Source organism: Coregonus lavaretus (genome assembly GCF_964263955.1).
Source record: "Coregonus lavaretus genome assembly, chromosome: 6".
In the NCBI taxonomy this organism is placed as follows: Eukaryota; Metazoa; Chordata; class Actinopteri; order Salmoniformes; family Salmonidae; genus Coregonus; species Coregonus lavaretus.
In genome coordinates this window covers 35,367,081-35,381,248 of record NC_139993.1, presented here as the reverse complement: position 1 = coordinate 35,381,248, position 14,168 = coordinate 35,367,081, and the positions used below count along the sequence as shown (strand labels likewise).

The 14,168-nt window shown below is 40.9% G+C and overlaps 1 protein-coding gene across 2 annotated transcripts in view; it reads left to right on the top strand.

Moving 5' to 3' along the window:
• Window positions 1-14,168, top strand: part of LOC311131423 (serine/threonine-protein kinase stk11-like) — a 47,856-nt gene that overhangs the window by 10,941 nt on the left and 22,747 nt on the right. For both annotated transcript variants that reach the window (XM_084164397.1, XM_084164398.1), the window contains exon 9: window positions 10,850-11,052. In XM_084164397.1, the coding sequence (XP_084020523.1) occupies window positions 10,850-11,052 (203 nt within the window). The remainder of the gene's footprint in view (window positions 1-10,849; window positions 11,053-14,168) is intronic.

The window sequence follows — 14,168 nt, the reverse complement described above, 5'->3', positions numbered from 1 at the left end:
TTTGTGATCGATTTGTTGTCATTTGCATCTGAGCTCTGCTGAAGGCCAAATTGTATCATTTTGATAATGATGGGAGGAGAAAACAGAACACACTGCCTCTCTCTTGTATCATTTGGAGGTCTTATGTGAGGCCCATTGTGTTGGAACAGGCTTTTATGATAATTTAGCTCCTGTCTGTTTGTTTACAATACATAACCTATATGATATAGATTACTGCACAATACGCATGACAGAAAAACATAAAAGCCCATAGATGTAGCTAGCTATATGCTCTCTTGGGTAAATAAATGAAACTAGCTCCAGTAGGCTAATCTTTTTGATTGTGAACTGTATTACTGTTCTGTATTATATGGACTGGAATTACGCACATCGTTCAAACCATGATAAAGCAGAAGAAAACATGTGGTTCTGGTGCAGCACATGCGGCTTACAAAGTTACAAGTATAGGATAGCAAATTGTATTTTAATTTGGGAAAATAATAGGGCCTATTTGTATAATTAGTAAGCTGACGCATATATACCTTTTCATAATATTTCCTCTGTTATTAGCCTACCTCCTCTTTCTCTCGCTATTGTCGCTTCATTCCTTCCTCGCTTTCAACAGTTAAATGAAATACGTTTCGTTGTCCTTATCTTCATCATTCTAATGACATACTTGATTAATATAGGATTAGAATTAGATGCAGAAGGCTTTCACTTCTCTTCACGAATATTGAATGGTTATGGGTCTGAATAAATAACTGCTATAGACCGCCATCGCGTTCGCTCTTCTTTCAAACTACCCATGAGTTCTATTGGGCTGCTGTATTTAACGTTCAGCAAAAAAGAGCTTGCGTCCCTCTTCGAATAGCTTTTCCTGTATGGGACTCCAAGAGCTAAGGAGCGTTGTTTAAGGAGAGGCCAGCGTAGCACAGGCGCTTGCGTATTGCACAAGAGACCGAGGCTATAAGTTAGAAGCTTATTATGCATAACCCATCATTAATGAGCTAACTATAAGGCTAATACTGCATTGAATGTATTACCTAAAAGAGGTAGGCTAGGACATCCTATATATAGCGCTATATATCAATCTAGAACAGGATGAACTATTTTGGATGCAATTTGAATGGAGTTGATGGAGAGAGAGCAAGACTGCGAGAGAGTGCTCGCGGGTGCACTGATTAAAGCAAAGATATTCGAGAGATAGGCTGTTTTTAAAACTCTGCAGCGGCAATTAACAAAATTATTATCTTTACAATTTAAAAAACAAGGTGACTCCCAAAAGCCAGATGGAGATGGGTAAATTAAACACGCAGTCTGTCTTTACATTACTGTAACATAGGCTATGCTGCAGTAAATTTAGGTCTACCTGTCACAAGAAAAAAAGTTACCGTGATGAGATGATAGGTCTGCATGCATTGTGAACTGCTGCTCCATACTGAGATGGTCTGTCCCCACCCTGAGCATTGATTCATCATGCAGAGGCCGTAGAGAATCCAGATTTAGACATGGCATATAATTTAACTGTTCCATTTCACGCCATGCTGTTCATATACAGTTGAAGTCGGAAGTTTACATACACTTAGGTTGGAGTCATTAAAACTCGATTTTCAACCACTCCACAAATTTCTTGTTAACAAACTATAGTTTTGGCAAGTCGATTAGGACATCTACTTTGTGCATGACACAAGTAATTTTTCCAACAATTGTTTACAGACACATTATTCCACTTATAATTCACTGTATCACAATTCCAGTGGGTCAGAAGTTTACATAAACTTAGTTGACTGCCTTTAAACAGCTTGGGAAATTCCAGAAAATGATGTCATGGCTTTAGAAGCTTCTGATAGGCTAATTGACATCATTTGAGTCAATTGGAGGTGTACCTGTGGATGTATTTCAAGGCCTACCTTCAAACTCAGTGCCTCTTTGCTTGACATCATGGGAAAATCAAAAGAAATCAGCCAAGATCTCAGAAAAAAAATTGTAGACCTCCACAAGTCTGGTTCATCCTTTTCCAAACGCCTGAAGGTACCATGTTCATCTGTACAAACAATAGTACGCAAGTATAAACACCATGGGACCACGAAGCCATCATACCGCTCAGGAAGGAGATGCGTTCTGTCTCCTAGAGATGAACGTACTTTGGTGCGAAAAGTGCAAATCAATACCAGAACAACAGCAAAGGACCTTGTGAAGATGCTGGAGGAAACAGGTACAAAAGTATCTATATCCATAGTAAAACGAGTCCTATATCGACATAACCGGAAAGGCCGCTCAGCAAGGAAGAAGCCGCTGCTCCAAAACCGCCATAAAAAAGACAGACTACGGTTTGCAACTGCACAAGGGGACAAAGATTGTGCTTTTTGGATAAATGTCCCCTGGTCTGATGAAACAAAAATAGAACTGTTTGGCCATAATGACCATTGTTATGTTTGGAGGAAAAAGGGGGTTGCTCGCAAGCCGAAGAACACCATCCCAACCGTGAAGCATGGGGGTGACAGCATCATGCTGTGGGTGTGCTTTGCTGCAGGAGGGACTGGTGCACTTCACAAAATAGATGGCATCATGAGGAATGAATATAATGTGGATATATTGAAGCAACATCTCAAGACATCAGTCAGGAAGTTAAAGCTTGGTCGCAAATGGGTCTTCCAAATGGATAATGACCCCAAGCATACTTCCAAATTTGTGGCAAAATGGCTTAAGGACAACAAAGTCAAGGTATTGGAGTGGCCATCACAAAACCCTGACCTCAATCCTATAGAAAATATGTGGGCAGAACTGAAAAAGCGTGTGTGAGCAAGGAGGCCTACAAACCTGACTCAGTTACATCAGCTCTGTCAGGAGGAATGGGCCAAAATTCACCCAACTTATTGTGGGAAGCTTGTGGAAGGCTACCCGAAACGTTTGACCCAAGTTAAGAATTTTAAAGGCAATGCTACCAAATACTAATTGAGTGTATGTAAACTTCTGACCCACTGGGAATGTGATGAAAGAAATAAAAGCTGAAATAAATCATCCTCTCTACTATTATTCTGACATTTCACATTCTTAAATTAAAGTCAGACAGGGAATTTTTACTAGGATTAAATGTCAAGAATTGTGTAACTGAGTTTAAATGTATTTGGCTAAGGTGTATGTAAACTTCCGACTTCAACTGTAAATAATGTATTATAATTTACCGGTTTCTCACAGTTATTTGTCCTCGGAAAAGGGAGTGGTTTTGGGTGATAAATCTCGGTAACCGGGTTTCCGCCGTTCAACCCTAGTTACAACCAATTATGCTTCCAACCTTTTGTATGCCTCTATCTAATAACATTATGAGAAGTCATGTGGTAGTGAGATATGTTGCCTTATTTGGTGCTACCTCAGGGCTTCTGATGAGCTGTAGTTAAAAAGGCATCAGTCAGACTGGCTGGGCTGGGAAATGCTGCCTATCTATCGCTCCCTCTCTCTCCTCCTAACTTTCCAGTCTTTTTTCCAAGCCCTTAAAGACTCTTGACTACATGGGCTGATGATCTGGCGAGTGTCGGCTGCAGTTACCATGGCAACAGATGACTGAAGCGTATCTGTGTGATGCTAGAGCTCGGAGAGGGAGGGAGGGAAAATCATGCATTGTATTCACCGTGGGCGTCTCGAAACTGCTTTAAAATCATATTTCATTTTGGCTCACTGTATTGGGTGCAAAATGGAATGAGAGAGAAATTATGAAAACAGGCAAATTCTTGTAGAGTGTAGACACGCACACATACACATGCTTGTAATGAACTATGTGGGGGCCTCCCGAGTGGCGCAGTGGTTCAAGGCACTGCATCGCAGTGCTAGAGGCATCACTACAGACCCGGGTTTGATCCCAGGCTGTGTCGCAGCCGGCCAGGACCGGGAGACCCATGAGGCGGCGCACAATTCGCCCAGCGTCGTCCGGGTTAGGGGAGGGTTTGCCCGTCCGGGATGTCCTTGTCCCATCGCGCTCCAGCTGTACGACGTTTCCTCCGACACATTGGTGCAGCTGGCTTCCGGGTTAAGCGGGCAGTGTGTCAAGAAGCAGTGCGGCTTGGTGGGGTCGTGTTTCGGAGGACGCATGGCTCTCGACCTTCGCCTCTCCCGAGTCCGTACGGGAGTTGCAGCGCTGGGACAATACTGTAACTACCAATTTGGATATCACGAAATTGGGGGAAAAAAAGGGGTGAAAAGTACAACTAAAAATGTTTTATGAACTATGTTGGAGAGTTGGTTTAGATACATCTAACATACGCTTCTTGAATATTCTGTTTATTAACATAGCTTATTTATAGTTTATTAACTTGATAGCAAATGTGTTTAACTTCAAGTTTCTTTCACTTCCAGGTATGGATTGCTCACCATGATAGGATGTAGTGTGTCCTGTGTCGCCTGACCTAACCTACCTTAGTGCATGTTAATAACAAAGTTAATAACATGCAATTATTCAGGAGAATCTAATCAATCGCTCCTTCATATGTGGTCCTTCTATTTGTGGCCATGCCAAAATAAACAAACGATAAGGAGGCGTAAATAGGAGCTGGGGAAAAATGACTGTATAAATATTTAACCAGGCAAAAGGGCAGATGGGTCTTTAAAATTAATTACCCAGCTCTGTGCAAATATTAACATTAAGGAGAATTACTATGGGTAGAGACACCATGCTGGAGTCAATGCAACTTTAATGACCCAGCTCCTGAGGGGACCCTTCTCTTATGGTGTAGCAGCTTCACTAGGCTGCCTTATGGAGGCTTGATCACTTCTTATCCTAAACCCTCATTTTACTAGCCCTCTCTTAACTGCACATCACCAATTATACACTGAACACAAATATAAACGCAACAATTTCAAAGATTTTACTGAGTTACAGTTAATAAGGAAATCAGTCAATTGAAATAAATTCAATAGGCCCTAATCTATGGATTTCACATGACTGTGAATACAGATATGAATCTGTTGGTCAAAGATACCTTTAAAAAAAAAAAAAAAAAAAAAGCTAGGGGCGTGGATCAGAACCAGTCAGTATCTGGTGTGACCCCCATTTGCCTCATGCAGCGCTAAACATCTCCTTCGCATAGCGTTGATCAGGCTGTTGATTGTGGAATGTTGTATGGGACATTTCTGTGATCTTTTTATTTCAGCTCATAAAACATGGGACCAACACTTTACATGTTGCGTTTTTATATTTTTGTTCAGTATACATATATAAGTTGCTTTAAGTAACTGCTTATTGCTTATTCCATTATATAACTAGTGAGTGGAGGAGAATGTCTGCAGCACTTGATATGACTCCTGAGTGGCGCAGTGGTCTAAGGCACTGCATCACAGTGCTAACTGTGCCACTAGAGATCCTGGTTCGAATCCAGGCTCTGTCGCAGCCGGCCGCGACCGGGAGACTCATGGACGGCGCACAATTGGCCCAGCGTCGTCCAGGGTAGGGGAGGGTATGGCCGGCAGGGATGTAGCTCAGTTGATAGAGCATGGCGTTTGCAACGCCAGGGTTGTGGGTTTGATTCCCACGGGGGGCCAGTATAAAAAAAAAATGTATTCACTAACTGTAAGTCGCTCTGGATAAGAGCGTCTGCTAAATGACTAAAATGTAAATGTAAATCAGTGAATAGCAGTGAGTGGGAGTGTGTCCTGTTATAATCAAGGAAAAGATGGAGAAGATTATGGACGGAGGTGTAGATAGAATGTAAAGAGGAGTTGTACACACAATGTACAGAAAACACACAATCAATCCCACGTCACAATGTACAGAAAACACACACAATCTATCCCACGTCACAATGTACAGAAAACACACACAATCATACTGTGCACACATGCCTACCTCTATGGCCCCATGGTATGGCTGTCGTCACTGACGCTCCATGCGTTGTTACGAAACAAAAGGCCAAGGTCTCCACAGGCCTCTCTCTCTACTATTACTCACTCCTTTTTCAGAAAGTAAGCTGCCCGTTACATAGTGTGTTGCTTAGCTCTTCACTATTTCTGGCAATAGGAGGAAGGGGACGTGGGACATTTCTGTCTCTTAAATATGAACTCAACAAAATGATTCTGCTTTATGACATGCAGGAGATTTAGTGGTGAAACATACTGCAGTGAGAATGACAAAAAAAGAAATCCTTGGTCAATTGTTGTGCATTGCGGCTCTGCTTCTGTTGTCCTCAATCCGCGCTGTTGTAGTCTGTCAACATCAGAGCAAATCACGCCTGGCTGCAAGGACTACTTTGTTGTCCTGTATATGCTAGGGCTGGGAATTGCCAGGGACCTCACAATACGATATTATCACGCTACTGTATTGCGATTCGGTACTGTGATTTTATTGCGATTCAATGTTCCAAACATATTGCTCACCACACAGTACCAGTCAAAAGGTTGGACACACCTACTCATTCAAGGGTTTTTCTTTATTTTTACTATTTTCTACATATTAGAATAATAGTAAAGACATCCAAACTATGAAATAACACATATGGAATCATGTAGTAACCACAAAAGTGTTAAACAAATCAAAACATATTTTATATTTGAGATTCTTCAAATAGCCACCCTTTGCCTTGATGACTGCTTTGGACACTCTTGGCATTCTCTCAACCTGCTGAGCACATATGCTGCTTTTTCTTCACTCTGCCGTCCGACTCATCCCAAACCATCTCAATTGGGTTGCGGTCGGGGGATTGTGGAGGCCAGGTGATCTGATGCAGCACTCCATCACTCTCCTTCTTGCTAAAATAGCCCTTACACATCCTGGAGGTGTGCTGGGTCATTGTCCTGTTGATAAACAAATGATAGTCCCACTAAGCCCAAACCAGATGGGATGGAGTATCGCTGCAGACTGCTGTGGTAGCCATGCTGGTTAAGTGTGCCTTGAATTCTAAATAAATCACAGACAGTGTCACCAGCAAAGCACCCCCACACCATAACACCTCCTCGTCCATGCTTTACTGTGGGAACTACTCATGCGGAGATCATCCGTTCACCCAAACCGCGTCTCACAAAGACACGGCGGTTGGAACCAAAGATCTCAAATTTGGACTCCAGACCAAAGGACAAATTTCCTCTGGTCTAATGTCCATTGCTCGTGTTTCTTGGCCCAAGCAGGTCTCTTCTTCTAATTGGTGTCCTTTAGTAGTGGTTTCTTTGCAGCAATTCGACCATGAAGACCTGACTCACACAGTCCCCACTGAATAGTTGATGTTGAGATGTGTCTGTGACTTGAACTCTGTGAAGCATTTATTTGGGCTGCAATTTCTGAGGCTGGTAACTCTAATTAACTTATCCTCTGCAACAGAGGTAACTCTGGGTCTTCCATTCCTGTGGCGGTCCTCATGAGAGCCAGTTTCATCATAGCGCTTGATGGTTTTTGCGACTGCACTTGAAGAAACTTTCAAAGTTCTTGAAATGTTCCGTATTGACTGACCTTCAGGTCTTAAAGTAATGATGGACTGTCGTTTCTCTTTGCTTATTTGAGCTGTTCTTGCCATAATATGGACTTGATCTGTTACCAAATAGGGCTATCTTCTGTATACCCCCCCCCCTACCTTGTCACAACACAACTGATTGGCTCAAACGCATTAAGAAGGAAAGAAATTCCACAAATTAACTTTTAAGAAGGCACACCTGTTAATTGAAATGCATTCCATGTGACTACCTCATGAAGCAGGTTGAGAGAATGCCAAGAGTGTGCAAAGCTGTCATCAAGGCAAAGGGTGGCTATTTGAAGAATCTCGAATAAAAAATATATTTTGATTTGTTTAACACTCTTTTGCTTACTACATGATTCCATATGTGTTACTTCATAGTTTTGATGTCTTCACTATTATTCTACAATATAAAGAATAGTAAAAATAAAGAAAAACCCTTGAAAGAGTAGGTGTGTCCAAACTTTTGACTGGTATTGTATGTCTGCTGCAGAGGGACAAGAGGGAGCCCCCCCCCCCCTCGCCCCATCACTAGTTTTAGCCCAATGCGAGGAGACTGGATATTTGGCTTTAAAGCTGGCTTGGGAGTAGGCTTTTTACACTACACTAACAAGTCTCTCTTTATCTCGGTACTGTACTTCAGTACAGTAGTTGAGTATTTGCATGTCAAATTACTATGACAGTAATGGATGACAGGGAGTGTTTTTAATATGCAACACATAAAAGGCCTGCGCTCTTGGGAGAGACCAGCTGTTTCCACCATGCCCCCTAATTAGGAGCTCCTAAGCTGTGTGTGTTATTAGATGTGTGTGTGTGTGTGTGTGTGTGCTATTTGGTGTGTAAATGAATGAGAGCGAACCAGATCCGTGTTCAAATACATTGTTATCTAAGTATTTGTTATTTAAATACTTATATTCTGTGTATTTTGAGTGTTTTCTAATGTGGTGCTGAATCAACTACCTCTATTAGAAGTATTTGACAGTATTTTTCAAATAATTTCCTATAAATAGCCTGCTATTTGAAACTATTTTCAAATACTTATTTCTAAATACATTATTTCAAATAACCCTAGGACCAAACAGACCTGGATTAAAATGCCTTTGAGTATTTGAATATTTGTATTTGAAAATACACTTGTCTGTGTATTTGAGTATTTTCAAATACATGCCGATACTTTCCAAGTGTATTTCCAAATACATTATAATATTTCGCTACTTGTATCTTCAAAGAAACAATATGGAAATTCTTACTTTGAGATATATTTATAAGTAATTAAAATAATTGAAATAGTATTTGAACCCAGGTCTGGAGAGAACACACACTACCTAGTGGCAGATGACAGAAGCTTGCCTCTTTGTCATAGATGTCAGTCACACAAAGCCTGTCCCCATGTTCCTCTGCATGTCAGCTGCAGAGCCCTGGGCCATACTCCCTTTAGTAGTTTCTTTGTTCACACATTTAACAACACATTCATACCCCTTGACTTATTCAACATGTTGTTGTGTTTCAGTCTGCATTCAAAATGGATTAAAAAAAAAAAAAAAAACATCTACATGTTTTTTGACATTTTTGCAAATTTATTGAAAATGAAATACAGAAATATCTAATTGACATAAGTATTCACACCCCTGAGGCAATACATGTTAGAATCACCTTTTGGCAGTGATTTTACAGCTGTCTTTCTGGGTAAGTCTCTAAGAGATTTGCACACCTGGCTTGTACAATATTTGCACATTATTATTTTTACAATTCTTCAAGCTCCATCAAGTTGGTTGTTGATCATTGCTAGACAGCCATTTTCAAGTCTTGCCATAGGTTTTCAAGCAGATTTAAGTCAAAACTGCAACTAGGAACATTCAATGTCATCCTGGTAAGAAACTCCAGTGTATATTTGGCCTTTTGTTTTAGCTTATTGTCCTGCTGAAAGGTGAATTTGTCTCCCAGTGTCTGTTGGAAAGCAAACTGAACCAGGTTTTTCTCTAGGATTCTGCCTGTGCTTAGCTCTATTCCATTTATTTTTATCCCCCCAAAATCTCCCTAGTCCTTGCCAATGAGAAGCATACCCATAACATGATGCAGCCACCACCATGCTTAAAAATATGAAGAGTGGTACTCAGTGACGTGTTGTAGGATTTGCCCCAAACATAACGCTTTGTATTCAGGACATAAAGCTAATTTCTTAGCCAAATTCTTTGCAGTTTTACTTTAGTGCCTTATTGCAAACAGGATGCATGTTTTGGAATATTTTTAATTCTGTACAGGCTTCCTTCTTTTCACTGTCATTTTAGTTTATGATTGTAGAGTAACTACAATTTTGGATCAATTTTGTTGATCCATCCTCACAGCCATTAAACTCTAACTGTTTAAAGTCACCATTGGCCTCATGGTGAAATCCCTTAGCGGTATTCTTCCCTCTCCTGCAACTGAGTTAGGAAGGACGCTAGTATCTTTGTACTGACTGGGTGTATTGACACACCATCAAAAGTGTAATTAATAACTTCACCATGCTCAAAGGGATATTCAATGTCTGCTTTTTACATTTTTACCCATCTACCAATCGGTGCCCTTCTTTGCGAGGCATTGGAAAACCTCCCTGGTCTTTGTGGATGAAATTCACTGCTCGACTGAGGGACCTTTACAGATAATTGTATGTGTGGGGTACAGAGATGAGGAAGTAATTCAAAAATCATGTTAAACACTATTATTGCAACTTATGTGACTTGTTAAGCAAAGTTTGACTCCTGAACGTATTTAGGCTTGCCATAACAAAGGGGTTGAATACTTATTGACTCGAGAAATTTCAGCCTTTCAGTTTTAATTAATTTGTAAAAGATAAAATAAAAAACATAATTCCACTTTGACATTATGGGGTTGTGTGTGTGTGTTAGGCCAGTGAGACACAATCTCAAATTTTCTGGGAGAAAAAGTAAAGGAGTGTTAATACTTTCTGAAGGCACTGTATTGTGTTTCCATAAGCAAATCGTCTTGTTAAAGGGATACTTCGGGATTTTGACGAGGCCCTTTATCTACCTCCCCTGAGTCAGATGCGTAAAGTTTGAAGGAAGTTGCTAACTAGCGCAAGCGCAATTGCTAATTAGCATTAGTGCAATGACTGGAAGCAGATACCCATAGACTTCCAGTCATTGTGCTAACACCTGTTAGCATTGGCTCGCAAAACTACCTCTAACTTACTTCATACTGGACACAGAGACAGGTGTCACTGAGTTTTTTGCCTTGGGCATCTAGAGCATTATTGAGAACTGGTTCTCAACTGACTCACCTGGTTAAATAAACGCTAAATTAGCTGCACAAAAAAGAATAAGCTTCATGTAGATAGGTCCAAAATGAAAGGCAAATATCACCCCAAAAAATGAGGTATGGGCCCAAAACAATAAAGATTGTATCTTAGTTGAAGTATAACCAATGTTGTGTGGTTTCAGCTGGGTGAGGAAGAAACACCCTGCCACAGAGCCTCTGGTGCCCATGCCCCCCAGCGCTGACCGGAGGGACGCATGGCGTAGCATGACCGTACTGCCCTACCTGGAGCACCTGCACGGCTACGCCGACCAGGACGACGAGGATGACGACCAGCTCTTCTACGGAGACGGAGAGATCATCTACTCTCAGGGTTTCACTATGACAGGTGAGAGATGGAGGGATAGAGATCGATCGAGAAATGGAGTAGAATCTTTATGAGTTCCGAACTTTACTTTACTTTACAGCTGGTAGGCAGGTAAGGTACATACAACAAACAATATAAATACAGTATGTTATGTTATTGTTACAACAGGGTTATGTAGGGGTTGGTGGAGGCTTCAAGTAAAGTGTTCCCAACAGTAGTGTCAGCTGTGCATTACATCAATGAGAATATTAAACATCTATGTGTTTGGGGAAAAGAAGCAGGAAATCAGAGAAAGTAGAATGTATCAAACATTTAACACCACATCAAACAGCCGTGTTGCGTTAGCTGTAGCTATTTTCTGCTTACATCACTCTAGACATGCTATTAATTTCCCAACATTTTTCACCTGAAAGGAGGAATACAGTTAATGAAGTACCTCCACCCCATCTCTACTTCCTTCCACTCTAATAATTCAAATTCACTTTCATGTTATTATAAGTATTAGTATAGTTTTTCTTTCCAGAATGCGTTATTAGATCAACCACTCAGAACAGAATGGAAGTGAACAACCTAACATCTCATGAACAAATACAAACAAAATACTGTTTGACATATTTTGAGTTATGTAATCAAGTTAAAGCTGCCATATGCAAAAATTTTGGGCGACTGACCAAATTCACACAGAAATATGTGTTATAGATCTGTAATACTCATTGAAAGCAAGTCTAAGAAGCAGTAGATCGGTTCTATGTGTACTATTTCTATGCTTCCCGTTAAGTTTGTTTTTGCGTCTTTTCCTTTCGGTTTTGTACACCAGCTTCAAACAGCTGAAAATACAATAACTTTGGTTATGGCAAAAAATATTTCACAGCGGTTTAGATGGTACAATTATTCTCTACACTATAGTTGCTTGTTTTGCCACAAACTGGAATTAGGCGAACTATTAGAATCTTTGCAACCAGGAAATGGCGAAGCGATTTATGCGTAGTGCACCTTTTAATATTTGAAATGGTTTCTTTAGTAAGAGATGGCAGATGCTTTTGACAAAATATTTTGTAAAAGGATTTACATTTGTATTGTCCATGTCTCAGTTTTAATTTCTTTGAATTGGTTTGAGTTAAATTCTACTTCCTTTAATTAAAATTCTGCTTCCTCTGGGGTGTGGCCATTTCAAATTTAAATTAATGGGTTGAATTTAATTAAATTCTGAATTGACCCCAACCATGACACACACACCACCCTCCAACTACATGTCTCTGTGTCAGCCACCTTTGTTCTTGTCACAAACACACAGACACACACAGGGGAAGAAGTGGCTTCTCTCCAGCCTGATTAGTAATTCAGTCATCTCTGGCTAGACTAGACGGTAATGGGAGGTGATTGTCTGGGACTGTGGATTTACCTCTGTTCTGTCGCCATTTGGTTTTTCCTCTTGTCCTCCCCTGTTTGTCTCTTTCATAATAATCTTATGTAACCAGTAGCCAGACCCTTATCTAGTGCAGGAGAGGAGACCGTCAGGTCTGGTGGAGCCAAGGGGATACTGCTGACATTGTGCACTGCACTACGACCTACTAAGGACCCACACCATGACACTAATGTCAATGTTTTGTGGAGTTTTTATGACAAAAACACTGTTTGGCATGGATGCACAAGTCTTTTAATCCTTTGTCAGTTAGCCTAGATGGCAGTATGTCATCACCACACCACTACAGTGTTATGTAATTTGTCATGCGTCAGAGGCCACTTACGTCCTCTTATGAAAGTCTTACTCATTTCTCCCTGAACTTCTTTCCTTCAAATAAAATTAAATAAAATTGTATTTGTCACATGCGCCGAATAGGCTTAACTGTGAAATGCTTACTTACGAGCCCTTTCCCAACAATGCAGTTAAAAAGTAAGAACAGTTACAAATCAATAAAATGAAAATAGTAACACAATAAAATAACAATAACCAGGCTATATAAAAGGAGGACCGGTACCGAATCAGTGTACTGGGGTAGGAGGTAGTTGGGGTGATTGATTGAGGTAATAAGTACATGTAGGTTTGGTTAGGTGATTGATTGATTGATTGATTGATTGATTAAAGTACTATGTAGGTAGGGGGTGAAAAGCAGAAAGTCCAGTTAGCCGTTTGATTAACTGTTCAGCAATCTTATGGCTTTGGGGTAGAAGCCTTTTGGTACCAGACTTGGCTCGCCGGTACCACTTGCCGTGCGGTAGCAGAGAGAACAGAATGACTTTGACTATTTTTTGGGCTTCCTCTGACACCGCCTCCTATAGAGGTCCTGGATGGCAGGGAGCTTGGCACCAGTGATGTACTGGGCCGTACGCACTACCCTCTGTAGCGCCTTGCGGTCGGACGCCAAGCAGTTGCCAAATATTTTCAGACTCCCGAGGGGGAAGAAGCGTTGTCGTGCCCTCTTCACGACTGTGTTGGTGTGTTTAGACCATGATTGGTCCTTAGTGATGTGGACACGGAGGAACTTGAAGCTCTCGACTGTCTCCACTACAGCCCCATCGATGTGAATGGGGGTGTGCTCGGCCCTTCGTTTCCTGTAGTCCACGATAAGCTCCTTTGTCTTGCTGGTGTTGAGGGAGAGGTTGTTGTCCTGGCATCACACTGCCAGGTCTGATACCTCCTACCTGTAGGCTGTCCCATCGTCGTCAGTGATCAGGCCTACCAAATCAAATCAAATGTTATTGGTCACATACATGTATTTAGCAGATGTTATTGCGGGTGTAGCGAAAAGCTTGTGCTTCTAGCTCCGACAGTGCAGTAATATCTAACAAGTAATATCTAACAATTTCAAAACATATACCCAATACACACAAATCTAAGTAAGGAATGAATTAAGAGTACATATATACATAAACACAGCAAAAAAAGAAACATCCCTTTTTCAGGACCCTGTCTTTCAAAGATAATTAGTAAAAATCCAAATAACTTCACAGATCTTCATTGTAAAGGGTTTAAACACTGTTTCCCATGCTTGTTCAATGAACCATAAACAATTAATGAACATGCACCTGTGGAACGGTAGTTAAGACACTAACAGCTTACAGACGGTAGGCAATTAAGGTCACAGTTATGAAGACTTAGGACACTAAAGAGGCCTTTCTACTGACTCTGAAAAACA